Genomic DNA, 27,723 nt, shown 5'->3' with positions numbered 1-27,723 from the left:
GTTAGAATCTCAGTCCATACACACCTAGCATTTGGAGGGTGTTGAGTGTGAGCATGTTTGTGTGTGCATTTGTATACATGAATGTGTATATGTACAAGGTAGACCTGATCAAACTAGACAGACAGATAAAAATTTTAAATATTCTTCAGAAAATTTAGGGAGAAAAAAGTCCATCATATGAGCAAAAGATTCATCAGCTATTTCAGTTATAAAATGGGAATACTGGAGTAGATGACATCCTCAGTCCATTCCAGCTCTAATTTTCTGTGACTCTTGTACGGATGGAGTTTATCATCTTACTAAGACAAACCTGGCAACCCAGACTCTCTGGAATGAATTGTAGGCTTATAGTTTGATAATATTCAAAAGCAAACAAACAAACCTTGTTTCCAAATAGCAAGTGCAAGACATAGAACTCTACTTTCTGTGAGCCTGGTGGGTATTCTGGAGTCTTCTTCATAAAATGTCAGATTTTAAAGGGACTTTAATGGCTTCATCTAGTTTCCTCATTTTCCAAGAAAGAGAACTGAGGAACAGAAGGCAACTTAGCTTGACCAAATTAATTTTAAAATGTTCCAAAGTCAGAATTAGGACTTTGCTCTCTTGACTCCTAAATCTAAATACCTGGCACTTCTTTGGGAAAGAAGGTTATTAGGGTGTCAGAACATATAGAAGAAAATCGCCTCTAAGGAATAGATGTATTCTTTGGGGAAAAGTCTTTGGGAATCAGGATTGTTGTACCTAACAATAAAACATTTTATTAACAACTTCCAGTAATATAAAAGGCTCTTAGAGCACAGCTCTGAGTATAAAATGATAAGACCTTATTGATTACAGTTAAACTTAAAGACCAATATCACAATAAGAGTCATTGAAAGTTACAATATGTCATCCAGGACAGAGGGAAATCCCGCACTGCAGGGATCTGTGAAACTTGTGTTGTTTCATTTAAGAGGATGGTATTCAGATGGACAGCCTGAAAGGCAGGTGAGAGACAATCAATGCAGACACTCTGTGATGCTGACATAGGATAATGGGCTCAAGTTGCTGGTACAGGAAGAAGGAAGGACTCAGGGGAAGGAGCATAGATTTAAGCAAGATCTTTAGATGTGATATTACCATTTAGTTAGTATTGCTACAAACAGAGCAAAGTCACCCCCTTTAAATCCCTGACTTACTGTGAGGGATTGAAACTCTCTCCTACATCTTGAAAATCTTGAAAAAGAATTTAGGAATTTTGCAGGATTAAATGCTGCAACCTAGCCAAGAAAGCACCTCCAATGATGTCATTATCAGAGTTTTGATGTGACCATTTCTTGCTTCTGTTTATTTACTTATTTATTTTGTACAGTTCCACTGTTTCCCCATTGTAATCTGATCATTCTATAAACATAAATTCACAAAGTGTTTATTATGATTCTTTGAGTGTATGTTTCAGGTTATTTCCGTATGGCTCTGGCTAAGCATTTAACAGAGGAAATTCAGAGTAGGGAAGCCCATCAGTTGTTCCAATGCCTGCATAGGGAAACACTCATTAATGTCCAAATGGCATTCTCTGTGGGTAATGGGTTTCTTCATTGTAACATTCCAGACAGAGTAGTGGTTTGGCTCAATGACTCGCTGTTGCAGGGAATCTTTAATTAAACACAGAGAAAAAGCTGCTAGTTTCACTACAGATTTTTGTATCTGCATTGGCACAGAAGAATCCAACAGCTTCTTTAACCAGAATGGTAAAGAATGACATTAGGAGAGGCAGGGGCGATAGTGGCCTTTTAGCAAAGTAGTCATTATTAGGAGTAAGGTGACTGGGAGAAAAGTAAATTCAAAAATAATGCCATATATAGTTTTATGCTAAAGACTGAGAGACCAGAAAGAGATTTTAACTGGAACCTTAAGGGGCCTGGGTTCTATGCTATTAAATCACTGTCTGGAACAAGGTAATTGCAAAATAAATATCTGTTGAATAAATTGCCCTTTGAGCTTGGGAAAGTTGCTGACTTCATCTGAAAAATGAGTGTGTGGGATTATTATTGGTTCCCAAACCTGGCTCTGACCATCAGAGTCACTTGGGCAGCTTTTTTTTTTTTTTTTAATTGGTTCAGTAGGACTGGGTGAGGCTCATAAGTCTGTATTTTTCTAAAGTTCGCTGGGTGATGCTGAACCATGTTGGAAACCCCTGAACTAATCAAGATGACCACTAAAATTCCTCCCTAAGGTAGAGCCATAGGCTGATGAATCGAGGAGGTGGGGGACAAGCAGAGACAGCACTGAGATTCCAGGGATAGAGAAAACCCTTGCTCCAGCCCTGCAGCCAGGTGCCCAGGGTCCAGAACAGCTGCTTCCGCGTCTGTCTCTGGGCTGGCTTTGCTTTGATGAGTTGTCCACAGGGTCCTGTGAGCAGGCGGAGGTCTCTAGGGAGAACATGTGACTATGCCATCAGCTGCCAGAGTTGAAAGCAAATCGTCTAGATCCCGGCAGGCCATCTGGAAACGTGTCATTTTCAAATGGGGAAGTTGTCTTTGGATTCATTTTCGCTGAAACAAGTAGAGATAAAAGTAGGAACTTTTGGAAGCTGCATTAACTCTTTCAGCCACAGGGTCTCATTTAATTCAGTTTAGCTGTCAAGCACTTTACTAAATGATAGCCTCAGTGCACCCACAGGCATATCTGTGACCTGAGAGAGTTGATGCGTTTTGAAGAAGAACTCTCAGGATCCATCCATCCCCCTGTGAAGTGAAACAGAATATTTGATTGCTCATGTTTTAATCTCATGATATAGAAGAAAGAGCTTCTGAGCACGTAGATATGTTTTTCTCACTAACCCTAGCTCTCCTATTATCTTGTAGCAGAATTTATTAAAAGATTAAATGAGATGATTATAAATATTTAATATGTATATTTTAATAAATGTAATGCCTGTTACAAATGAGAGGCATTGTTATTATTTATTCATGGGATTCATAGACACAAGGCATGAAATAATACTGAAAGTATAGTCTTTGTCTAAACCTCAGATGGTAATAAACCAAAGCTTTAAAGTAATCATTTAAAGGTTATAAACCATTCATTTTTCTAATATATATGCCACTCATCTAAATCGAACCCAGCTACAGTTATATGGATCTTTTAAATTAAAAAAATAAATACAAATATAATAAAGTGAGCAAAACATAAAGCCTGTTTTTATTAACCTGTGCTTGGCTACATAAACATTTTTGATTATATACACAGACACGTTATTCATTTTAATGAGAAATTTACATATAAATGTTGATGTCACACCTTAAAAATGTATGAGTGTAATTCCCCCAAATCACCCTGCAAACAGAAGACCTGGGATTGAGTTCTACCTGCCATTCTTGAACAAGTGATTTAGCTCCTCTGGACCTCAGTTTGCTGCTTTAGAGATTAAATCACCTATCACAGGATTGTCCTGGAGGTTAACTGAGATAATGCTAGGACAGCCCTTCCTAAGGTGTGCTATCCATGACAGACCATTAGAAGTTGTTTCGAATATTGTAGTGGGTTTTCACTGGCACACAGGGGTTCTCACTGGCATGCAGGGACTGGAAAACCTATTTTTTGTTGTTGTTGTTATTACAGACAAACAGAATGACGTGGAGATTCCATCTCCCACCCAGAAAGACAGGGAGAAAAAGAAAAAGCAACAGCTCATGACACAGATAAGCGGAGTCAAAAAACTGATGCATAGTTCAAGCTTAAATAATACAAGCATCTCACGCTTTGGAGTCAACACGGAAAATGAAGACCATCTAGCCAAGGTGTGTGCAAGCTGGGTGTGTACACGTGTAGTGCTGCTTTACAGCAGACAGATGTCCAAAACCTCCTATTAGAAAATGGTAGTGGTTGTTTTTGCTTTATTATTAAATAATATGATGAGGCTGATGTACCCTGTTTTTCCATTGCTGTACACCTAATTAAAGACCCTTTTTTTATATCAAAAGACCAGATTTTGCCCTGAGTTGGGTCCATTAATTCATGAATGGAGAATCCTGTTGAACACATATTAGGAGAATCCAAGGTGAGGGCAGTAGGCAGGACTGAACTATCCCAGAGGATAATTTCAGAGACTGTATGCCAAGGATCAGAAAGAAAATATGCACTGATTGCCAGAATTGGAGAAGAAATGAGAGAAACTGACAGCATTGACTCTTGAGCCTTAACCCTAGTAGTGGAGGAAGGCTCAGAAAGAATTCTTACCTCCTCCCGGAGGCTGTGCAAGATGACATTTCAGCTTTGTGAGAATATGAAACGAGATCAAATGAACATTCAGTGAGGGGGCAGCTGAAAGATGTCATTAGAGGAAGCCTGATTACATATCGGGCCAAGACTCTACGGAGAGCCTGTATCTCTAGTGCGTGCATGCTAAGTCACTTCAGTCATGTCCGACTCTGCAACCCTTTGGACTGTAGCCCACAAGGGCTCCTCTGTCGATGGGATTCTCCAGGCAAGAATACTGGAGTGGGTTGCCATACCCTCCTCCCCCTGTATCCCTTACTCTGGGCAATAATTAATAATAGAATAAGTTGCTCCTTTAATCAGATAATCTTGGAATAATCCCACAACACAGGATGGAATGATGTTTCTTCCAGGTCTTTCTGTAGCCCAGAAGCTCTAGGAGATAATGGGTGACTAGCATCTTCATGACCTTTTACACTAAATTAGGGTTGATTCACGTACATTCTAGCAGCTAAGTCTCCTTGACCTGGTTCTCAGTGGTAATTAGCAAAGGGCAGAGGAGTTTTCTAGCTGAGATTGTTTTCTAGTTGTTGCTGATGGACCAGTGAGCAGAGAAGGGGGGCTACAGGGAAATAGGGCTAGGATGACTTCTAATCACTTATGCCTACTTCTGAAAGCAACATTGGTTGAGGACTAACATGGCAGAAAATTTATAGGCCAGCAGCCAAATTTACAAATAGACACACACTCTCCCTCTTCTGAAAAATATATACAAAAATGTGTAACTAGCATGAAGAGGACACCCAACCTCCCAGACCATTCCATTTTCAAATGTTCATGTAACTGGAACACTAAATAGATACTCTATAGACTTAGTCAACTCATGCCCACACAATAAATGAAAACGATGAGGCCTGGTAACAGAAGTGTTTTTATTTCTAAATTTTTCTCATTTTGATGACAGGAGCTGGAAGACCTGAACAAATGGGGCCTTAACATCTTCAATGTAGCTGGATATTCACATAATAGGCCCCTAACATGCATCATGTATGCCATATTCCAGGTGAGTAAACAGGAGTGGATGTTGGTTATCCAATCGGATGTTCTTTCTGGTTTTTTTCCATCCCAGTTTACCTTTCTGATTTGGCTTTTCTTCATTTTTGGACATCCACTTATTTACTTTTTAACCCATTTTGTTGTACAGGAAAGAGACCTCCTGAAGACATTCAAAATCTCATCTGACACCTTTGTTACCTACATGATGACTTTGGAAGACCATTATCATGCAGATGTGGCATACCATAACAGCCTGCATGCTGCTGATGTGGCCCAGTCAACCCATGTTCTTCTTTCTACACCAGCTTTAGATGTGAGTAGTTATGATCTGGTTTGCATACCTTGCCCATCCTCTTTAAAAAGTACCATAGGAGGTATGATATGTTTAGAGAAATAATGTAATTAGATGATTGTACATACTTGAACTGGCTCTTTGTATTATGTATAACATGTATCATTCAGGTTATTAATATAAGTGGATGACATTTCTACTTGCTTTCTGGTATTAGAGTAGCCTTTCCTTTGCCTCTTTTACATTTGAAAAAATATTTCATTATCAAGCTGGTAACAGGGAGCTTTATTTTTCATTGTGTCTCCAGTACCTGAAAAGTGTCTAGTTTGGCATCTAGTGTATAGTCTGTATGTGCTGATCTGAACTGCTGCTACACTACCCCAGGCACTGTGAGAGAGAGCACAGAAATATAAAATGTTACCAATAGTTCCTATTGGGCTTCCCTAGTGGCTCAGAGGGTGAAGAATCTGCTTGCAATATGGGAGTCTGGGTTCGATCCCTAGGTTGGGAAGATTCCCTGGAGGAGGGCATGGCAACCCACTCCAATATTCTTCTAGAGAATCCCCATAGACAGAGGAGCCTGGTCGGTTACAGTCCATGGGGTCACAGAGAGTCAGACACAACTGAGTTGTGTCTAGCATATAGTTCCTATTAGTAATAAGCATCCATAGGCTTATTCTCCTAAGAGTTCATAAAACTGACTCTGTGTATTGAAGGAAAAGTAACTGAAAATCTAGAACTGAGGAATTAATAATCCTGAGGCAAATAGAGATATCATTCCATCTTGTCTGAAATCTTGCTAGAAGGTGGCTGTGGCTGCTTCCCTCACTGACAGTACATTTGTATATATCTATATATGCAGCCCAGGGGGTCCAGCAGGCCATACTCTCCCTTGACAGATGGCATTGGTGGTTAGATATTTCCAAAATGTGCAGGTTCACCCAGGAAGGGACTGTCTATGCTCTAGCCCAGACCACTTTTGCAGGTTCAGTTTGGAGGGTGAAGAAAGGTTAAACTGACCCCTGCTCTATTGCTTGGATTCCATATATTCTGAGAAATGAAATCCAAGAAGTTAAGACTGTTTTATTTCCCTGAAGGAAAAAAACAATATTGTTTTTATGTCTGTGTATCACACAGTGGGACAACACTGTTTATCAACTGTCTATCGCTGTTAACTACTGTTTGGCTGGGGCTTCCCTGGGGGCTCAGTCAGCAAAGAATCTGCCTGCAGTACAGGAGACCTGGGTTCGATCCCTGGGTTAGGAAGATCCCCAATATTCTTGCCTGGGAAATCCCATGGACAGAGGAGCCTGGCAGGGACACGACTTAGCAATTAAACCACCACCACTGTGTGGCTAGAAATTGATTGTGAGTGCCACAGATGTTTAGAGAAGGAAGAGTTAAATGTGTGTGTGCATAATTTAATTTGAAGGATCAGAGATATAAGTAACCCCAAAGGATGATGAAAGACATTTCAGCCAGAGGAAGACATTTTAACCAGAAGCAAGTTATACCTAAATAAATACTAGGTTTAAATCATTGTGTACAGGTAGGGCAAAGGAGGCTTCACAGGAGTTGAGTACTGGGCATCAGGTCTTACTTATTAGAAATGTCCTCATATTCTGTCTAGAGTAATCACTGAGTGGATAGGTATTTATTGAATGTATGAATAAATAAATGCAAAAGCTTCTGACCACACTACAAGGTTAGTTTTTAAAAAACAACTTATTGGCAGTCTTATAAATCTGGAATTTGGCCTTACTCAGCCTGAAAACATAGGAAGGTTTTTATGTCTCTGGGCGGAGCCAGTCTGACTTGCTTCTTTGACCTGTATGTGCTTGTGTTACATAAGCACTATCCTGCAGTACCACTTATCCAAGAAACAAACACTGGGTACCACCTGATCTTTACTACAAGCATTCCCCGAGCCACAGCCCGCAGGCTTGATGTGCACATTAAGAGACCTTGTGATGATGGGCAGAATCTACATTTAATTGAACTAGTATATTGAGAGATTATGTAAATCAACGAACCACATGAATGAAATGGGGTACCTCAGTGTGAAGCTGAATCAGCGGCTAGGCTAATGGAACATGGAATTCAATAAGCTCATTTTGCTCTGCAGGCCGTCTTCACAGATTTGGAGATTCTGGCTGCCATTTTTGCAGCTGCTATCCATGACGTTGATCATCCTGGAGTCTCCAATCAGTTTCTCATCAACACAAGTGAGTTCACCACTAGAATAGTCATTAGGGATAATTGTATGATTCGCTGCTTCATTTTTTTCCTCCTAATGTTTTCATTATGGATAATAATAAGAGTAATAATGAGGTCATCCTTCCATTCCACTAGACTAGTCAGACCTTTCCTGGATACTGTGTCCAGTCTAGCAACATCATTTTGAGCTGCATGGAGAACTTGGGAAAGGTCAGAGGGGACCCATAAAAAGCACTCGATGTTTGGAAAATACAATATGTGAGGAAAGAGTGATTGATGTGGAATTATCTAGTAAGGACAAGGAAAGGCTTGGGAATAATGTGGTAATGATTTTCAGGATTATACAGTGCTCTCACAGAGAGCATGGTGACCCACTAGTGTCCCTTTCTATAGAGGAAGCAGGTCCAAATGTTGGCTCTGAGCATGCAAGCCTCCAAATAGAAATAAGACTCCAGAAAAAGCACTGGTATAGGCTTCTACAATTCAGGGTGGATGGCTGGGTCATTAAAAGTCTCCCACCCTCTCTTCCAAACCTCTGCATAGGTTTGATTATGGACTGGTCGGTAATATAGATTGGTCTGACTTCAGTGACCTTCAGGGTTGGTCCAACCTTAGGATCCCAAGCCCTACTTGAAGCATTTATTATGCTCAAAACATTAAGTATCCATGCTAATGAAAACCTGTGATTTTCCCCAGCATTTCTAAGTGCTGAAAACCTAAATACTTTTCTCTTCTGAGAATATTGTTATCTTGTTGTGGTCAAGATTAACATCAAGTGCTGACAGTTTTAAGAAATGTTGGAGCTACTTGTTGTCAAAGAGCCCTTATCATCCTTTATCATCAGAATATTTGAATGACTAGGAATGAGGTACCTTGTTTATTTTACCTCATTTTTCCATTGAAAGAACGTAAACTTTGGTCAGCTGGTGTATTGTGGCATCATGAGTCATCCCATATATAGGCCAGTTCACACAGAAAAATGCCCTTTTTGCCAGAGCCATGTACAGCATTACAGTACATAAAAGCCAGCTTGCAGATCTATGCCCTAGATCACAGGATGAACGAGGCAAGAGTGCTGAAATGACTTCACATTTCCCTGACTTCACATTTCCCTGACTTCACCTTTTCTGAAGATGTAACTCAAAACACAGATAAAACAATGATTTATGACTAATAGCACCTACTGCTAGTAACATATTATCATCACTTGACTATTATTCTTGATTAGGAGAAAATGTGGCTTCATGGGTTGATGACCATGTTCTCAACAACAGATCATGGCGCTGTTCAAAGGATACCTGTGATTTTTCTGTGTGAAAGGCAGGCTAGAAACTATAGTTTAGGTATCCAGATAATGCAATTTCTGGCATTATAGGGTCCTAGGGCAGAAAATCGGAGAAGGCAATGGCACCCCACTCCAGTACTCTTGCCTGGAAAATCCCGTGGATGGAGAAGCCTGGTGGGCTACAGTCCATGGGGTCACTAAGAGTTGGACACGACTGAGTGACTTCACTCTCACTTTTCACTTTCATGCATTGGAGAAGGAAATGGCAACCCACTCCCGTGTTCTTGCCTGGAGAATCCCAGGGATGGGGGAGCCTGGTGGGCTCCCGTCTATGGGGTTGCATAGAGTCGGACATGACTGAAGAGACTTAGCAGCAGCAGGGAAGAAAATGGGACATCAAGATTGCTGTAAAAAAATTACTGTTTTGTTACCATACTTATAAAAAACTCCAAAAAGCTGTATTATTTGGATAAAGTAAAAATTTAAACTCACACCATTATCTTCTTCGAAAATCCAAAACTCACAATTGACAGAGCTGGGAAATATATCAAAAAGTGAAATAATGTGAAAAATTGGAATACCTTGGATGAAATTTAGTGACATTTTCAGTCTTTTCTGAAGTACAAAATATGTGAAGAAATGAAGTTGCAAACTGAGATAAAAATAGGATTTAATTGCTTGGGAATGCCCTTACCTAAAATGTCAAATTCTTCAGCTGAAGTGAAAAAGAGAAAAAGGATTTTAAAAATACTATAACTTTTAATCAAAAAGAACATATATATACAAATATCTACTAGAAGCTTTTTTTTTTTAAAGAACTGACCCTTTTTAGAGGGAGACTATTTCTCTAAGGGAAAATGACATATAGGGTCTTGGTTCTTGAAATCATTTGGCAAGAACTTGCTCTGAATTGTATCCCTTTTCATCAAGTCATCCTTTTTCTTGTTTACTAGATTCAGAACTTGCTTTGATGTATAATGATGAGTCTGTGTTGGAAAACCATCACCTTGCCGTGGGTTTCAAACTGCTCCAAGAAGAACACTGTGACATCTTCCAGAATCTCACCAAGAAGCAACGTCAAACGCTCAGGAAGATGGTTATTGACATGGTAAGACTTTGGCCTCCCCATGATCCTTACTTACTTTTACTTCTGCAGAAAGAGAAAATCCATTCTCCTTGATAAACTGAGTTTGTTGAGAGTTTGCTTTCTTCTCTGTTTTTAACCCCAGGTCTTAGCAACTGATATGTCCAAACACATGAGTCTGCTGGCAGACCTGAAGACAATGGTAGAAACAAAGAAAGTTACAAGTTCCGGTGTCCTTCTCCTAGATAACTATACTGATCGTATACAGGTATTGGATGGAAGCCTTTGATTTAACACAAAGCCACACCACACTAAATGAAACAACAATTAGAAAAAGAAAACAAATAAATTTACTTAGTTGCATGTCCTAGGTTACTATTACAACTTCAGGCTTATTTTAAGAACAAGCAAAGGAAAATGGATATTCAAGTTGATCCTCTAATTTACAAAGAAAAACAGAACTCTATTTATTGAGTTGCTTAATTCTAAAAATAAACAGCAAAATCTCATTGTAATAGGTTATACGTGCCTGCTGATCCCAAAAGCTCGTGTTTGGATATAAATCCCACTGACTTGAACTTTGTCAGGTCTGTTTTGGTTACAAACTGGCTTTAGCTGGTCTCCTCTTTCCACAAGTGGAAAATATGAAGACATCTACTTTGAGTAATTCTTTGCATTTTTTCCAAACTGAGGAAAAGAAACTATGGCAGCAGCATCTGACCTCTCATGTCCCTTCCAATTTTTAAATTCAATGACTGTTAATCGAAGAAGATACATTTTCCCTTTTGGGACACTAATAATGGCAAATTAACCAACTCTGGCCAGCACCATTGTAATCTTGCTTTTTTGGTGCAAACACCATAATTATAATGCAACTAAAATGTTCTTGGGTCTGGTACCAAGTGTACTAGTACAAGAGGGATGAGGTGTTCTAGTAGTATTTATACCTAATTTTATGGGATTTTCAAAACTTGATGATTTCAGGTCCTTCGCAACATGGTACACTGTGCAGACCTGAGCAACCCCACCAAGTCCCTGGAATTGTATCGACAGTGGACAGACCGAATCATGGAGGAATTTTTCCAGCAGGGAGACAAAGAGCGGGAGAGGGGAATGGAGATCAGCCCCATGTGTGATAAGCACACAGCTTCCGTGGAAAAATCCCAGGTATCTAATATGAGGTTTTTAAAGTTTCTGTAGGGTCTGCTGATGGTTGAACTGGAGGACTCTTTCTAGCTATTTTCTCTTAAATATATATATATGTATATTATATATAATATGCCTGTATAAAATATGTATATTATATAAAATATGTATTATATATATGTATATATGTGTATATTTATATACACACAGATACACAGGCTTCCTAGGTGGCAGCACTAGTGGTAAAGAATCCACCTGCCAATGCAAGAGACACAAAAGACATGGGTTCAATCCCTAGGTCAGGAAGATCCCCTGGAGTAGGAAATGACAACCTGTTCCAGTATTCTTACCTGGACAGTTCCATGGGTAGAGGAGCCTGGCGGGCTGTATTTCATGGAGCCACAGAGAGTCAAACACAACAGGGCAACTAAGCAGCATATATACATATATATGTGGGTATGAAATTATAAGGAAGCAACTACTTATTTAGTTTCATTATACTCGTGACTCATTTGCCTTCTCCATTACACTCAATTTCGCAGTGAGGAGATAAAGCAGTCTTTAGAAAACCCATCAAAGTTTGGATGGTGTATCCTCAGTGTAGATCAGTACCTATGACCATAGCAAATCCAGCTGAGTTAACCGAATGCTGCCATCTCATCCCTCCAGGTTTCCCCCAGCTCTGTCTTTATCTAGGACCTCTACTCTTCACCCTTGTTTCCTGAACCTTGTTTTCAGTGTCCAGAATCATACACACTGCCACCATCACCAGAGGTGGCGAATCTCTTTCCCACATATCTCTTCTGCCTCATGGTCAAAGCCCTGTGCTGTGTCCCAAATATGCATATTTTATATATATGTGTGTGTGTGTAAATATAAATATATATATATACACACACATGCACACACATGGGCTTCCCAGGTGGCACTAGTGGTAAAGAATCCACCTGTCAAGGCAGAAGACTTGTGGGTTTGATCCGTAGATCCAAGGTTGCATCTACACTTCTGAGAATAGGCTGACATCTTTTGGTTGTATCCAAAGTCAGTTACAAACTCCCTCTGTGCTGGAGGTACAGTACACTGTAGGCAGGGAGGTGCCCCTAGCTGAAAAATATATAGCACTAGAAAGTATCGATATCCTTACAAAGGCTTCAGGGCCAGCTGAGATGCTATTTTTTTCAGAAACAAATGACCTGAGCCAGGCAGTCATGATTCAGATTGTGTCTCTAGGCTGCCCAAGGCCTTTATGACAAAATCATTCAGACTATTTTTTGTTAGTGTTTATCTTCTTTCTCCACTACTTTCTACCCCCAAATTTGCATGTAGTTGTAATATCAGTATATAGCTCCTTTGCAATTATCACTGTGTCGCCTTTTTTAAAAACCCAATCAAATGAATTTAAAGTCTGTAAAAGTGCTCTGTTTAAGTCTAATATGCCGTAAAAACACGTCACATTAAGGCCAATTCAAAATCCTCATGCCTTAATTAGAATAGGATATTCATGAATTAGTTAATTAATTAGCCTACTGTCTTTTGATTAGCAACAGAGGTGTTTGGTATATATGTGATGTTCTGTGTGGTTTTCCACACATTTTCATATACATTATCCTATCTGAATCTCCAAACAGCCTTTTGAGACAGACATAACAGCTATTTTTGCAGAGTGTCAGGTGAATAAGCAGGCCAGCTTGGTTCAGTTCACCAGCTCATCACTGCCCTCCACCCAAAGCACTCCATCACTGTGAACAGGTCTCCCTGTTTCCATGACACTGTGGTCCACTGTGGCATTTCCTACAGGTGGGCTTTGGTGAGCATTGTCTGAGTAGACTGGTGATGAAACCCTTGACTAGGTGCTCTTCAGATTTGTAGTGTTCTCTCACCCTAGGGCCTAGGAAATGAGCAACTAGAGGCTGCCTTTCTTACAAATGCTGAACATTTAGCAAAAGCAAAACAAATGAAGAAAGAAAATGGCTGCACTGTAGTTCAGCTCATTGAATTGTCTCTGTTGCCGTAAGCTTTTTTTTTTTCAACTCCCTGGAAAACTCATTGAAAATAGTATTTAAAAACCCTTAAACACACGTAAAGAATTAAAAGAGAGGAAAGAAGAGTGGGTGGAAGAGAAATATTTGAATCATCTACAGCCAGTCTTATAACCAGTGCAGATCAGAGATCCCCTGACTTTGGTGTGAATTCTGTTAATGCTAGGGAAACACCAGAGAAAAGAATGAGAGAGAGAGAGAAAGAGAGGAAGAAAGGAAAGAAAATAGGTAGATAAGAGTCATGTATGGCGAAGGTTCTTTGATATGGTACAACTTGGATGTATGAAATTACTGGCCCCAAACGAGAATGTTAACAAAGAGGTTTCCAGCAGTGTGGAAAGTTAGCTATGTAATGCCCCGTGGGTGCACAGAAGTTGCCCTTGCTCATCTACCCCTGAATCCTGACCCAGCATCTCTCCAGCTCCTCAGACCATAACAGGGGAATTCCATTCCCTCATTCAACTAGCCCCTGTTCTTTCTCTCAACCTGCTCCCACCCCCAGTGTTTCCTGTTTGTCCCACAGTGGATGGGTCAGCATAAGGCCACAGAGCCAGCACATGCAGAGTGCATAGCCCCTGTGTAAACCATAACAGAACCATAAGCTTCAAGTTTCTTCACAGGAACACTAGCAAAGGAACTGCTTAATTGTCTTTATTTTTTCCTTCTTTCTCCCAATGGAAATGATGATGTGCCCTCTGGATCTAAAACAATTGCAGACATGTCCACAGAGGGGATATTTATTTGTGTAGGAGCTTGAAGTATTTTCAAGTGTTTTACCTACGTCGTCTACAAACCAAAAGCATTCCACAGGACTTGAGACATGCCAGAGTCATCCTGGGCTGGCTCCCTTTCGTTTTAAAACCGCGGCATATTTTAAAGTTATCAGGGAAAGAATGTTGAGTCAGAACTCAGTGGACCAGGGGCTTCCTTCAGAGAATGACTCACAGAATCCAAGCAGTGACAAAGTCATTCCCAGCCAGGGTTATATCCAGACTTCTTATTTGGCACACATCAGAGGAAAAGTAATCAGTTCTAGTGAGACCAACACAGGCTTTGGAATCAGACAAAGTTGGGACAGAGTCCCAGCTCCACCGTTTACTGGCTCTGTGACCTCTGACAAGATATTTCTGAACCTCAATGAGTCTCACTGAACCTCAGCGAGTCTCCTCAGTTTTCCTTTGTGAATGGTGAATATCCATTCTCAATCTGTGGGATTAAGAGAAATAATGCATATATTGCATTCAGTGAAGGATATACCATATAGTAAATGCCCAAATAACAGAATCTGGTATTATTTAACCTTTGTTGGGTTGTTGTGTCTTTTTTTTTTCCCCCTCTTGCAAACCAGGGCAGCTTGTTTGCTTTTCCAGGGCCCATCACAGTAACAGAGGTGTAACTTTATTTTTCTTCAGGTGGGTTTCATCGACTACATCGTCCATCCCTTATGGGAGACCTGGGCAGACCTGGTGCAGCCTGATGCCCAGGACATTCTGGATACTTTAGAAGATAACAGGAACTGGTATCAGAGCATGATACCCCAGAGCCCCTCCCCACCACTGGACGAGCAGAACAGAGACTGCCAAGGTCTGATGGAGAAGTTTCAGTTTGAACTAACCCTCGAAGAGGAGGATTCTGAAGGCCCCGAAAAAGATGGTGAGGGCCACAGCTATTTTGGCAGCACAAAGACACTCTGTGTGATTGATCCAGAAAATAGGGATTCTCTGGGAAAGACTGAGGTAGATATCACCACAGAAGACAAGTCCCCGATCGACACATAATCTCCCTCCTCGTGCGGAGATGAACATTCCACCCTTGACAAGCATGCCAGCTGTATGGTAGGGCCAGCCCGCCACAGGGGCCGAGGCCTGCACAGGACAAAGGGCCATGTGGCCTTTCCAGTTACTTGAGTTCGGAGCCAGAATGCAAGACCATGAAGCGAATAGCAGTGGCTCAGGAAATTCCACGGCTGACTTGCCTTGCTTGCAAGCTGAGTGGAGAGCTGAAGCTTTCTGTGGTTCTGGAGGCCAACTGTGCATCACCACCGAATAGCTTGAAAGTGGAAGACACCAAACTGAGAGATTTTTCTGCACTATGTTTTGGGCATCTGTCCCCTCTGGTGACTGAACTGACTAATAATGTCATTTCTAAATCTGCTTACCTGTCCCCTTGTCTGCCACCCTGTGTGCCTTTTTTGTAAAACATTTTCACGTGTTTAAAATCCTGATGAATACCTAGAATTTAGTATCAGCTTCTACACAGATAAGCATTACAAGCTGACAAAACTTTTTTGATTCTTTCTGAGGGGAAAAAAAAAAGGAAAGTAAATTGTCTTCCTTCTTTCTTGGGCAATATCTTTCACTCAACTACAGTTACTTTTGCAAATAGAAAGGCTACACTTCTAACCACATTCAACTTCCTTCCCCTATGGTCCCAAACAACTCCTCAGCTGCCCTTATAACAGATCTCTGCCTGCCTGCTTTGAACAGTACTTTTTCTCCTCTAGAATTGCACTTCTTTGCTATCAACAGAATAAAGTTGAACAAACTAAGGGGTAGGAATGGGTAGTTGTCTTGTTCACAGTAACAGTCTGTGTAGAATTTAGCTTCACAAGGCAGTTGCCCTGAAGGGTCCTGAACCCCTGTGCCGCCGGGGTTGCACATACCCATCCTGTTCTCTTGCTCCCCTCTTCATGCTCACACCAGTTACACTGTTTCCAATTTAATGCTGCCGTCTTTCTCTTGCACTGCCTTCTGTGCTAACACCTCCATTTCTGTTTATAACCGTGTATTTATTACTTAATGTATATAATGTAATGTTTTGTAAGTTATTAATTTATATATCTAACATTGCCTGCCAATGGTGGTGTTCAATTTGTGTAGAAGACTCTGCCTAAGAGTTGCAACTTTTCTTGTAACGTTTTGTATTGTGTATTATTATATAACCTGAACATTGCTGAAGAGATGTCCCCCTCGCCAGTTGGGTCTGCCCTTTTCCTGGTCCGAGTTGCTAATACTGCTCAACTCCTTCATGAACTGGTTTTGAAAACAGGACTCTCACGTTAGATACTAATGGTTTGTACTGAGCTTTTACTTTTGTATAGTTTGATGGGGTATGGGGGCAGTGGGCTGTGGTTTTTACCCCTGTTCTATTCAAATCTGTACACATGAGTTGAGTTTTAACTGAGTTCTACTATAATTGAGGCTTCAGTTTAACAAGAAACACTACGTTCGGTTTAACAAGCAACTCACCAATCATTCTTCTGAGAGTCCCCAAACTACTGACTTTAAAGAGAAAGCTCCCAGCCTGCCATTAAGCAGGAATGTCAATGTTCCGATTAATTACTAAAGAAAACAATAAAAACAATGTGAATTTTACAATGAAATGTGAACTGACATAGTAAATTATGCAAATGTGAAGCTTCTGATAACACTTGCTAGACCGCTGTCTGGCTTCAGTCTCTGTAAAATCTATATCATGCTTTCCGTTCAGCATTGTGACTCAGTAGTTCAAGAAATGGCACAAATGTGCATGACCACTGGGTTTCTATGTCTATGAACACTGCTTATTTCAGGTGGACATTTTATTGTTTTCCAAAGTTTCTCACAATGTATGTTATAGTATTATTATTATATATTGTGCTCAAATGCATTCTTAAGAGACTTTTATATGAGGTGAATAAACAAAGCATGATTAGACTGTAGGCCCAGTTATTTCGTGGTTAGTTCTGACGCATTAAAAGCAGATATTTTTTTCTCTTCTCTCCTACCATACCCCACAAAGAAAACCCCCCACTTTGCTTGGCCAACATCACACCTAAAGTTTCATAATCTGTGTCCAAAAAGTCCCCTAGCTTGGAACATTTACTTTTTTAGCAACTGTTCAACAAAGTTGGTGGTGCAAGAAGGGAGATGGTGAGTTAGAAGAAACAAAGCCCCTCTAAGAATCTGAAGAGTTTAATCTGCTAGATGAATAAATGTAATCTCCCACTTGGTTGGATCCACTAGAGAAATGAATCCTAGACTCACAGAACATTAGCTTGATGTAGTCAGATGGTCCTATTGATTCATTTGACACATGAAGAATCTGAGGTCCAAAGAGTCACGTTAAAGCACAATGCAAGGAGTGCTGGCTGACACTCATGGTCCCCTGAGTGATCCATGGAGTCTCCTGTTGACCATATGGTTATGCTTTTCTTTCTGGAAAGAACTATGTAAATATCATAAGCAAAATAACACTTTGTTGAAAAAGTCAACTTAGAAAAATTTTATCATGAGAAAGTTGTGTATGTGTGTGTGTGTGTGTGTGTGTGTGTTGACAAAGGCTGCAAATAAGAATCAGTGGTAGCCCATGATATTTAAACCACAAAGGGAAGTGGTTGTGAACCAGGAAGGGGGTCTGCTTTAGAAGAACTCCACTCAATAAACTGAAATTATGGTATTTCTTTTTGAAGATGACTGAAGGTGAGCCACTGTTGCAGAACCAACTTGCCTGCTGGTTCCAAAGTAGGGTTTGTAGCTCTTTGCCACCATCCCTGATTTCTGATTGCACCTGTCCATCTCTAAGCTTTTACAAATTGAGTGACAAGTGAATTGGTTAGAATAGCCACAAGTGTGACTTCAAAATATCTAGAGCTATAAATATTTATAAATATTTACAGGTCTGTTCCTACAGAGTAGTTCCTAACCTTTGGTTCAAAATTAGAATCATCTAGAGAATAAATATTTTGAAGAATACTGATGTTTGAGTTCCATTCTCACTCCCAGATTTCTGTTTGAATTGGTCTTGGGTGGAGCCCTGGTCATTGGATTTTTCAGTCTCCCCAGGTAATTCTAACATATAACCTGAATGGAGAATCAACTGCTTCAGAAGAGAGATGCACACTTGTAGATAAGGCTTTTGTCTCAGTCTGTTCAGGCTGCTATAATAAAATTTCAGACTCCGTATCTTAGAAGCAAGAGAAATTTATTTCTCATAGTTCTAGAGGCTGGGAAGACAGAGATTAATATACCAGCAAGATCACTTCCTGCTTCGCATCTGGGGCCTGCTCACTTGTGTCCTCACCTGGTGAAGGGGCGGGAGATCTCTCTGGATCCTCTTTCACAAAGACACTGACCCCATCCATGAGGGCTCCACTCTCATGACTTAGGCACTTCCCCAAAGTGCTACCTCCTAATACTATCATCTTTGGGATTTTGGATTTCGACATATAAATTTTGGGGAGACAAACATTCAGAAAATAACAGCTTTCTTTCACCCCAGCTGTCTTCAGACACTCTGCACTCACCATGACCATGCTCTGGTTCAAGTATATAGAAACAAGGGGAGGGATAAGAGATGAGTAAGATAAAGCTCTGCACTCCCAGAGCTTACCATGTGCTGTTGTGCTCATCACTTGCCTTCCAGATCATAAAGTCATAATCATGTTCTCAGGAAAACCACAGTGGAGGTCAATCTAAAAGAAAGTTCATCTTCTGATTCCAAAACATAGGCCATAAGTATAATCGTCCTCCCACTTGATGGCCGGGAGCTACTATAGAAACACAAGTTACTGAGGCATCTTTGCCAAGTCTGGGAGTGATAACTTTTGCTTAACAAAATGCACATGAGCCAAAGACTGATTTACAGACTTAGGAACTGTCAGAGTTGGAAACACACACACATACACGCTGGATGGTGTTTCCCTGACATATTCCCACAAGCTTATTTTGATATAAATAAACTGGAGGTCATTGTAATTCTCAGCCCACTAAAGGAAGCCTAATGGAATCCCTGTAAAGGGAGGTGGTTTACTGTATTGATTCTGGAGCCAAATGACCTGGATTCAAATTCTAACTCCTTCATTTATTACCTGTCCTGCCTTAAATAAGTCACTTACTCACTGGGCTGCAGTATAATGGGGATTATAAATCTGTCAGATGGGGATAATAAACCCAGGGCTTTCTCCACAGTTTCATTGCTACTTCTCTGAGCTTCATGTTGTTCAAGAACAATGAAATCACTGACTGTATGAGCTTTAAAACCTATGAGCCAGGATGGACAAAGATGTCTGGCAAAACCTATTTGTCAACCCATGATTTGTGCAGCCTGTGCCCCTTACCAAGGATTCTCCACCCTAGTTTTCTCTTACATCCTTCAAGATTCATACCAGGTGACCTCTAATAAGACACTTCCCTGATCCCTAAGGTTGGGATAAGGTCACTTTATCTGAGATTCCAGAGCATCTCATGCTTTGACATTAATTAACTGTATAACCCTGGGCAAAGTTCCTTAACTCCCCTGTGCCTCAACTTTATCATCTGTAAAATGGAGATAATTATAATGATACCTAGCTCATAATAGGTTATGTGAGAATTACATGATCTGATATACATAAAGTTCTAAGAAATGTTATAACTATTAATACCTACTACTATATATTTAAGTTAGGTTTTTGTCTTTCCCTAAAGACTATAACTCATTGAGATCAGAAGTTGGATCTTATTCCCTATTGAACTTCAAGTACCCAATCTAATTTCTGAAATTAACATATATTTGGCAAAATAAAGTGAATCAAGTAGTTTTGTGAAAGAGTGAAAGACCCGTGCCTCAGGCTTTCCAAACCAAAAAAGGTGCTGATCTCAGAGCACTGAAATTATAAACTATATAATTTCAGAACCAAAATTTCCTCAAAGATGTTCTGGTCTATGCCTTTGCTTTTATAATTAAAGGAACTGAGGCCCAAAGGTGGAGATGACAGAGTATGTTAATGTCACAGGTTTGCCATAACCAAGTACCACAAGCTGGATAGTTTAAACAATTCAAATGTTTTGTCTCATAGTCCCAAGGCTAGAGGTCCAAGGTCATGATGTCAGCGTCAATTTCTGCTGAGGACACTGAGGGAGAATCTGTTTGGGCCTCTCCTCTAGCTTTGGGTGATTGGCTAGCAGGCTTTGGCATTCTTAGCTTGTAGATGCAGCACCCAAATCTCTGCCTTCATGTTCACATGATGTTGTCTCAGTGTGCACATCCATGTCCAAATTTCCCCTTTTGATAAGTCGCCAGTCTTACCACGTTAAGGGTCCAACCTACTGCAATATCACTTTAAGTAGCTGTATCTTCAAGAACTCTATTTTCAAACGAAGTCACATTCTGGAGTGGAGTTGGAGTTGGTCAAAAAGTTCATTCTGATTTTTCTATAATATCTTAGAGAAGAATCCAAATGAACTTTTTGGCCAATGCAATACTAGGGGTTGGCCTTCCCCAGTGGCTCAGTGGTAAAGAACCTGACTGCAATGCAGGAGATGCGGGAGACCCTGGTTCGATCCCTGTGTGGGGAAGATTGCTTGGAGAAGAGGAAAGGCAACCACTCCGGTATTCTTGCCTGGAGAATCCCATGGACAGAGAATCCTGGCGGGTACAATCCATAAAGTCGAAAAGGGTGGGACAGGACTGAAGTGACTGAGCACAGAACAGTAATACTAAGGGTTAGGACTTCAGCATATAAATTTGAGGGGATGTAGTGCAAACCATAACACACAGTTGCTCACTAGAAGATTTCCTGATTCCTTCCAAAGGGATATTTCTGCAACATGATGGAATCTGAGGGTCTTAGACATCCATTCGACTTCTCTGCACCTTTGTTGTTGTTGTTCAGCTGCTCAGGCATGTCCAGCTCTTTGCAATCCCATGGGCTGAAGTACATCAGGCTTCCCTGTCCTTCACTATCTCCTGGAGCTTGCTCAAACTAATGTCTATTGAGTCGGTGATGCCAACCAACCATCTCATCCTCTGTCGTCCCCTACTCTTCCTGCCCTCAATCTTTCCCAGATCAGGGTCTTCTCCAATGAATCAGCTCTTCACATCAGTTGGCCAAAGTATTGGAGCGTCAGCTTCAGCATCAGTCCTTCCAATGAATATTCAGGGTTGATTTCCTTTAGGATTAACTGGTTTGATCTCCTGGCAGTCCAAGGGACTTTCAAGAGTTTTTTCCAACACCACAGTTCAAAAGCATCAATGCTTTGGCACTCAACCTTCTTTGTGGTCCAAATCTCACATCCATACATGACTACTGGAAAAACCATAGTAGTTTGGTTAGACAGACTTTGTCAACAAGTAATGTTTCTGCTTCTTAATATGCTGTCTAAGTTGATCATAGCTTTTCTTCCAAGGAGCAAGCATCTTTTCATTCATGGCTGCAGTCACCATCTGCAGTGATTTTGGAGCCCAAGAAAATAAAGTCTGTCACTATTTCCATTGTTTCCCCATCTATTTGCCATGAAATTATGGGACTAGATGCCATGATCTTCATTTTTTGAATGTTGAGCTTTAAGCGAACTTTTTCACTCTCTTCTTTCACCTTCATCAAGAGGCTCTTTAGTTCCTCTTCAATATCTGTCATTAAGGTGGTGTCATCTGCATATTTGAGGTTATTGGTATTTCTCCTGACGATCTTGATTCTGGCTTGAGCTTCATCCAGCCTGGCATTTCATATGATGTACTTTGTTCAGTTCAGTTCAGTCACTCAGTCATGTCCGACTCTTTGCGACCCCATGAATTGCTGCACGCCAGGCCTCCCTGTTCATCACCAACTCCCAGAGTTCTCTCAAACTCATGTCCATTGAGTTGGTGATCCCATCCAGCCATCTCATCTTCTGTCGTCCCCTTTTCCTCCTGCCCCCAATCCCTCCCAGCATCAGAGTCTTTCCAGTGAGTCAACTCTTCGCATGAGGTGGCCAAAGTATTGGAGTTTCAACTTGAGCATCAGTCCTTCGAAAGAACACCCAGGACTGATCTCCTTTCGGATGGACTGGTTGGATTTCCTTGCAGTCCAAGGGACTCTCAAGAGTCTTCTCCAACACCACAGTTCAAAAGCATCAATTCTTCGGTGCTCAGCTTTCTTTACAGTCCAACTCTCACATCCATACATGACCACAGGAAAAACCATAGCCTTGACTAGATGGACCTTTGTTGGCAAAGTAACGTATCCGCTTTTGAATATGCTATCTAGGTTGGTCATAACTTTCCTTCCAAGGAGTAAGTGTCTTTTAATTTCATGGCTGCAGTCACCATCTGCAATGATTTTGGAGCCCCCAAAAATAAAGTCTGTCACTGTTTCCACTGTTTCCCCATCTGTTTCACATGAAGTGATGGGACCAGATGCCATGATCTTCGTTTTCTGAATGTTGAGCTTTAAGCCAACTTTTTCACTCTCCTCTTTCACTTTCATCAAGAGGCTTTTTAGTTCCTCTTCACTTTCTGCCATAAGGGTGGCATATCTGAGGCTCTTGATATTTCTCCCGGCAATCCTGATTCCAGCTTGTGCTTCCTCCAGCCTAGTGTTTCTCATGATATACTCTGCATATAAGTTAAATAAACAGGGTGACAATATACAGCCTTGACGTACTCCTTTTCCTGTTTGGAACCAGTCTGTTGTTCCATGTCCAGTTCTAACTGTTGCTTCCTGACCTGCAGATAGGTTTCTCAAGAGGCAGGTCAGGTGGTCTGGTATTCCCATTTCTTTCAGCATTTTTCCACAGTTTATTGTGAATCACACAGTCAAAGGCTTTGGCGTAGTCGATAAAACAGAAATAGATGTTTTTCTGGAACTCTCTACCTTTTTCCATGATGCACTCTGTATATAAGTTAAGTAAGCAATGTGACAATAAACAGCCTTTTAACATAATTCTTTCTCAATTTGGAACCAGTCCTTTGTTTCATGTCAGGTTTATCAGGAGCAGGTAGGCGGTCTGGTATTCCCATCTTTCTAAGAATTTTCCACAGTTTGTTAAAGAATGAACTGTAAGTTTGAGCCAGTACTGTTCAGTTCTAAAAAGTATAATTTCTTAATACGAAGGTTTTTTTTTTTTTTCCTTAAGGTTTTTCTGAGTTCTTCAAACAAATGAATTATTTTCTTGGTGTAGCTTGTGCCACAAGGAGAGGCCATGGAGCAGGAGAAGCAGGATCTTGGGGTAGAAAGACAAACACAGCCATGGAGTTAAGAGCTTAGCTCCAATAGTAACTTGATTCCACTTCAAATCCCTGCTCTTCCACTTCTTAGCTATATACTATGGGCTAATACTTAGCTGTTTCAAATCAAAGTTTTATCCAAATTAAAGTGAGGATTTTGTAAAGACTAGTGAATAATGCATCTAAACTGCACATGTCAGCCATTGTATCACAGATATCAGCTAAGGTTTATTTTTTTCTACAAATATTTATAGACTATCCAGTTGCATGCCAGGCAATGTGTGATGAACCAGACAAAGGCCCTGTCCTTATAAAGTTTATATTTTAGAGGGAGAGGAAAAAAAACAATGAATGAAAAGATAAATAATACAGTATCAGGTAGCTTTGCATGTTGGTGAGTGACAGTGTTTAAGAGCAGTGTCTTTGGAGTTCAACTGTTTGGTTTGGAATCCCAGCTTCTCCCATTATTAATGGTCTGGATTGGGGTACAGCAAATACAAAAGCCCTGAAAATATAGTGTGCCAGTCAACCACAAAGAGCAGCAAGAAGGCCAGGGAAGGCAGGGGAATAGAAAACAAAGTTGGTAGCCAGGCCACAGGGAGCCCTCATGCTATTGTTAAGACCTGGGTAAGTCATTGGACAGTTTTAAGCAGGGAAGTGAGATGATTGGACCTACATTTGTAAAAAATTAATTCTGTGTGGAGAATAAATGATATTGAGACGTGCAGAATCAGGCAGACCAGCTAGGAGGCTCCTGAAAGTGTCTTCTGAAGTGACAGGAAACTTAACAAGATTAGTAGTGGTAGAGGTATTGAGTTGGAAGATTTGGGGTAGATTTTTATGTTTTAAAAAATGATCCACAGCCTGGTATTAGTGTTATTATTTTATTTTTTGCCATTCTGCATGGCATGTGGGATCTTAGTTCCCTGACTGACTAGGGATCAAACCCATGCTCCCTGCAGTGGAAGCACAGAGTCCTAACCCGTTGACCCCCAGGAGATGTCCTGGGGGTAGATTTTCAAAGCAGAGCCATCAGTACTTGCTTTCGGATTTGAAAATGAAACCACAGAGAAGTGAAAAAGATCCCATAGCCTGAGCAGTCCACTGAATGGTGGAAATATTTCCTGTGTTAGGGAGCCTCGGGGGAGGAAGAGATTTAGGTGAAGGACTCTTGACATTTGAGGTGCTTTTTTTCTCACCCAAGTGGAGATGTTGGAGAAGCAGTCAGGTGTATGTGTTTGAAGTTCAGGGCAGAGTTCCTGAGAATCCTCAATGCTATCAGTGAGGAGGCTCCCACTCCACTTGGCCTTGTGTCCTTCTGGGATAACTGTTTTACCCCAAATTATCCTTCCCCCACAATGTGACCTCTTGCGTAGCTTCTTCAAGGAAGCTGCCCACACACAGTATTTTATGATTTCATAGAATTTTCTAGAAACTACAGAGTGTCCGGGAAGTCAGTTCCAATAGCACACTGCTTTCTCCTGCCACAAAGCTGCCTCATTTCCTCTTTCTCCTTTTCACTCTCTCTTCCAACTCATTGAACCTCCCTCTCAAGAGCAAAACCAGTTCTTTTCCCTGGCTTCTGCCCCATGGTCAGCATTCATGTTTTATGGGTGGAGCTTGATTTGGGGGAATCTCACCACCCAAACAAAAGAGCTTTCGATTGATATTTTATTTAAAAAGGTATTTTGTAAAAATACATACATTGGTCTCCCAAAAGAAATTCAGATAGATATAAGAACTTTCTGCCTCTTGCTATTTCCTCAAGTAAAAATGGGAGGGTTCAGTCATAGCCTTTCTGAGAGGTGCATGAGGAGAAGACAAAGCTCAAGAGTTTCCTTGTAGCACAGAGGCTCCCCACCTCATAACCCAACCCTGCCCACATGCTTGACCAGATTTGAATGGATGCTGAGCCTTGCCCTCTGGCATTGCTCGGTAGTTGGGACCAGATCTCTTTCTTTTTCCCCTTCAAATTTTACCTGATCTCTGTGTGTGAGTGCTCAGTCACTCAGTTGTGTCCAACTCTTTGCAATCCCATGGACTGTAGCCCACCAGGCTCCTCTGTCCATGGGATTCTCCAGGCAAGAATCCTGGAGTGGTTGCCATTTCCTCCTCCAGGGAATCTTCCCAACCCAGAGATCAAACCCAGATTGCCTGCATTTGAAGGCAGATTCTTTACCCCTGAGCCACCTGGGAAGCCCACCTTATCTCTACAAGGTCATCAGATTCTTCTTCATGTCTTTGATAGAAAAATTCATTGTTTGTGTGAATGTTCTCTGGGTCTCTTGCTTTGCCCCAAGCTACTCTGCCATCTCTCTGTAGTTCAGAGCGCTGAGAGCAGTCAGAGAGATTAAGCGGAGACACATATAAATGCTGTCCCCTTCACTCAATGTCAGACCCTGCTTTGTGTTTGTTGAGTGCTGTATTTAATATCCCAAGATAGGATTTTATTGTACAACATGGGCCCTCAAATCAAGTCTATTGTCTAGTGCTTAGAAAAAAAGAAAAAATTTTTTAAATAATTTGTTATAACACCAGGGGATTAAAAAAAACAAACAAACCTTGGCCATTCTGGATCCTTTGAAATACAGCATGTCATGTCAGATATAGTTATTATCAACAGTAACCATGTATGCATTTATTTTGTCTTTCACATTGACTTTTAATCAAACATCCAGGTAAGACATGACTCCACAGTTTCTCTAGTTTCCCACATGAAAATCCCAAGAGCCAGGTCAGGACACGTGAGATCAGGCAGCTGGAACCTCCATGAGGGCAGAGACAGTGTTTGGTGTCTTGCCCTCCCTTTCCAGAGTGCATTGCACTATGTCAGGCACAGAGTTGATGTTCAAACAGTTTTTGAATAAATTTGATGCTGAGGACAGTAAAACCGCACTTAACAGGAAGATGAGACGAATGTGCCCAGAAGGCAAGTTGACCGTGAGTCTCTCCCACTAGTGTGTGATGCTCTATTTTCAGATCTGTCTCCCTACTCAGCACTGAGTCCCTCAAGATAGGAAAATGGTTTTTTGTTTGTTTGTTTGCTTCATCTTGTCTTCCTCCCCAGCAATCACTCCTTTCATTCCCAGTGAAAGGAGTGTCCTGTGATAAGGTAGAAAACTTTATTATTGAAATTATTTCGGAAATACATCTGTGGATCTTAGGGAAGAAGTCGAGTACCCTGGGGAAAGCAAAGTCTGACAAACCTGTGTTCCAGGCCTTGTTATGCCCTTTCTTAGCTGTGGGAATTTGAACAAATCATTTAAATTTTCCAAGCCTACATTTTCTCCTAATTAAAAGGAATGCACGATAGGTAGTCAAAAATGGAATCGATACAGCATTATACATAGTGGGTGCTCAACAAATCTTTATTGTCTGGATGTGTGTTCTCATGGATGGAAGGATTAAAAATCATCTCTCTTTGAAAACATAATACAGCAGTATGTTTTGATTAAGGTTCAATCAATCAAGATTGGGTTAATCTAGATTTTTCCAAACATAATTTATGATTCCATCCAAATATAAATTATGATTCTAGAAAGATAAATGCTTTTACTCCAACTCACTGATAGGGGATTATGCAGACACTGATAGACTCATTGAAATGGAAAGAAATGTAGAAATCACACTAGAGTACATTCTTCCAATGCTGACTGCAAGTCTGCAGAGAACTTAGCAAGATTCTTCTGAGATGACATGAGCTGTTAGGTTTTTGAGATGGAATCAAATTGTACTCTTCTAGAGCACTCATTCTGGCTTACTTTTTCCTTCTGTAGCCAAATAATGTATATAATTTCTCTTCTAATTTCTTGTTCCAATTGAAAATAGGAAGCAAACTTTCAGCGTCTGTGACTATGTGATCTTGGGAAAGGTTAAATAACCTCTCTGTGCCTCAGTTTCCTTACCTGTAAAATAGAAACAATAACAACAGAACTTGTGTTGAAGATAACTGTGAAGCTTAAATGAATAGGACTGTAAAACATTCAGGACAGTGTCTGTTCTGTAGTATACATTAACACATATTAACTGTATGTAGCTGGAAGTAGCATGGTTTCTATATTGTAGTTCCTTGAAATACATTCCTTATGACTTAAATTCATCATCCGGGTCTGATCATACTGGGTTTGCACATATCCACCGTGTTTCCTGAGGATGAGTGTCCAGAAATAATATATTCCAGCTTCAATGGAGCACATTGTGACTCTTGCCCTTCTTTGTTCTGGGCACAGGTCCAGAGCCCAGATCGTATTCATTTGGGGAGAATTCAGTGACTCACCCTGGTGAATCACAAGGTGCTTACAGGCAAACAAGCCCTTCACACCTTTTCACAGGAACCACGGTGAAACCATACCTCCTTTCTGTGCTGGTCAAATTGAGTTTCTGCAACTTGGTGCATCATTTACACTTAAATGATAGCATTTTATCTGAAAAATCAGTGAGTTAAAGGAAAGAGGGTTTT

The 27,723-nt window shown here is 40.7% G+C and overlaps 1 protein-coding gene across 1 annotated transcript in view; it reads left to right on the top strand.

The window, feature by feature from the left end:
• Positions 1-17,014, top strand: part of PDE4B (phosphodiesterase 4B) — a 45,578-nt gene extending 28,564 nt beyond the window's left edge. Inside the window, exons 3-10 of the mRNA XM_040232659.1 lie at positions 3,604-3,782; positions 5,165-5,263; positions 5,405-5,569; positions 7,674-7,773; positions 10,004-10,158; positions 10,280-10,402; positions 11,119-11,301; positions 14,732-17,014. Of these exons, the coding sequence (XP_040088593.1) occupies positions 3,604-3,782; positions 5,165-5,263; positions 5,405-5,569; positions 7,674-7,773; positions 10,004-10,158; positions 10,280-10,402; positions 11,119-11,301; positions 14,732-15,097 (1,370 nt within the window). The 3' untranslated portion in view covers positions 15,098-17,014. The remainder of the gene's footprint in view (positions 1-3,603; positions 3,783-5,164; positions 5,264-5,404; positions 5,570-7,673; positions 7,774-10,003; positions 10,159-10,279; positions 10,403-11,118; positions 11,302-14,731) is intronic.
• Positions 17,015-27,723: the final 10,709 nt, after the last annotated feature.

Source organism: Oryx dammah, unplaced genomic scaffold (assembly GCF_014754425.2).
Source record: "Oryx dammah isolate SB20612 unplaced genomic scaffold, SCBI_Odam_1.1 HiC_scaffold_28, whole genome shotgun sequence".
NCBI lineage: Eukaryota > Metazoa > Chordata > Mammalia > Artiodactyla > Bovidae > Oryx > Oryx dammah.
This window is presented reverse-complemented; position numbering and strand designations above follow the sequence as displayed.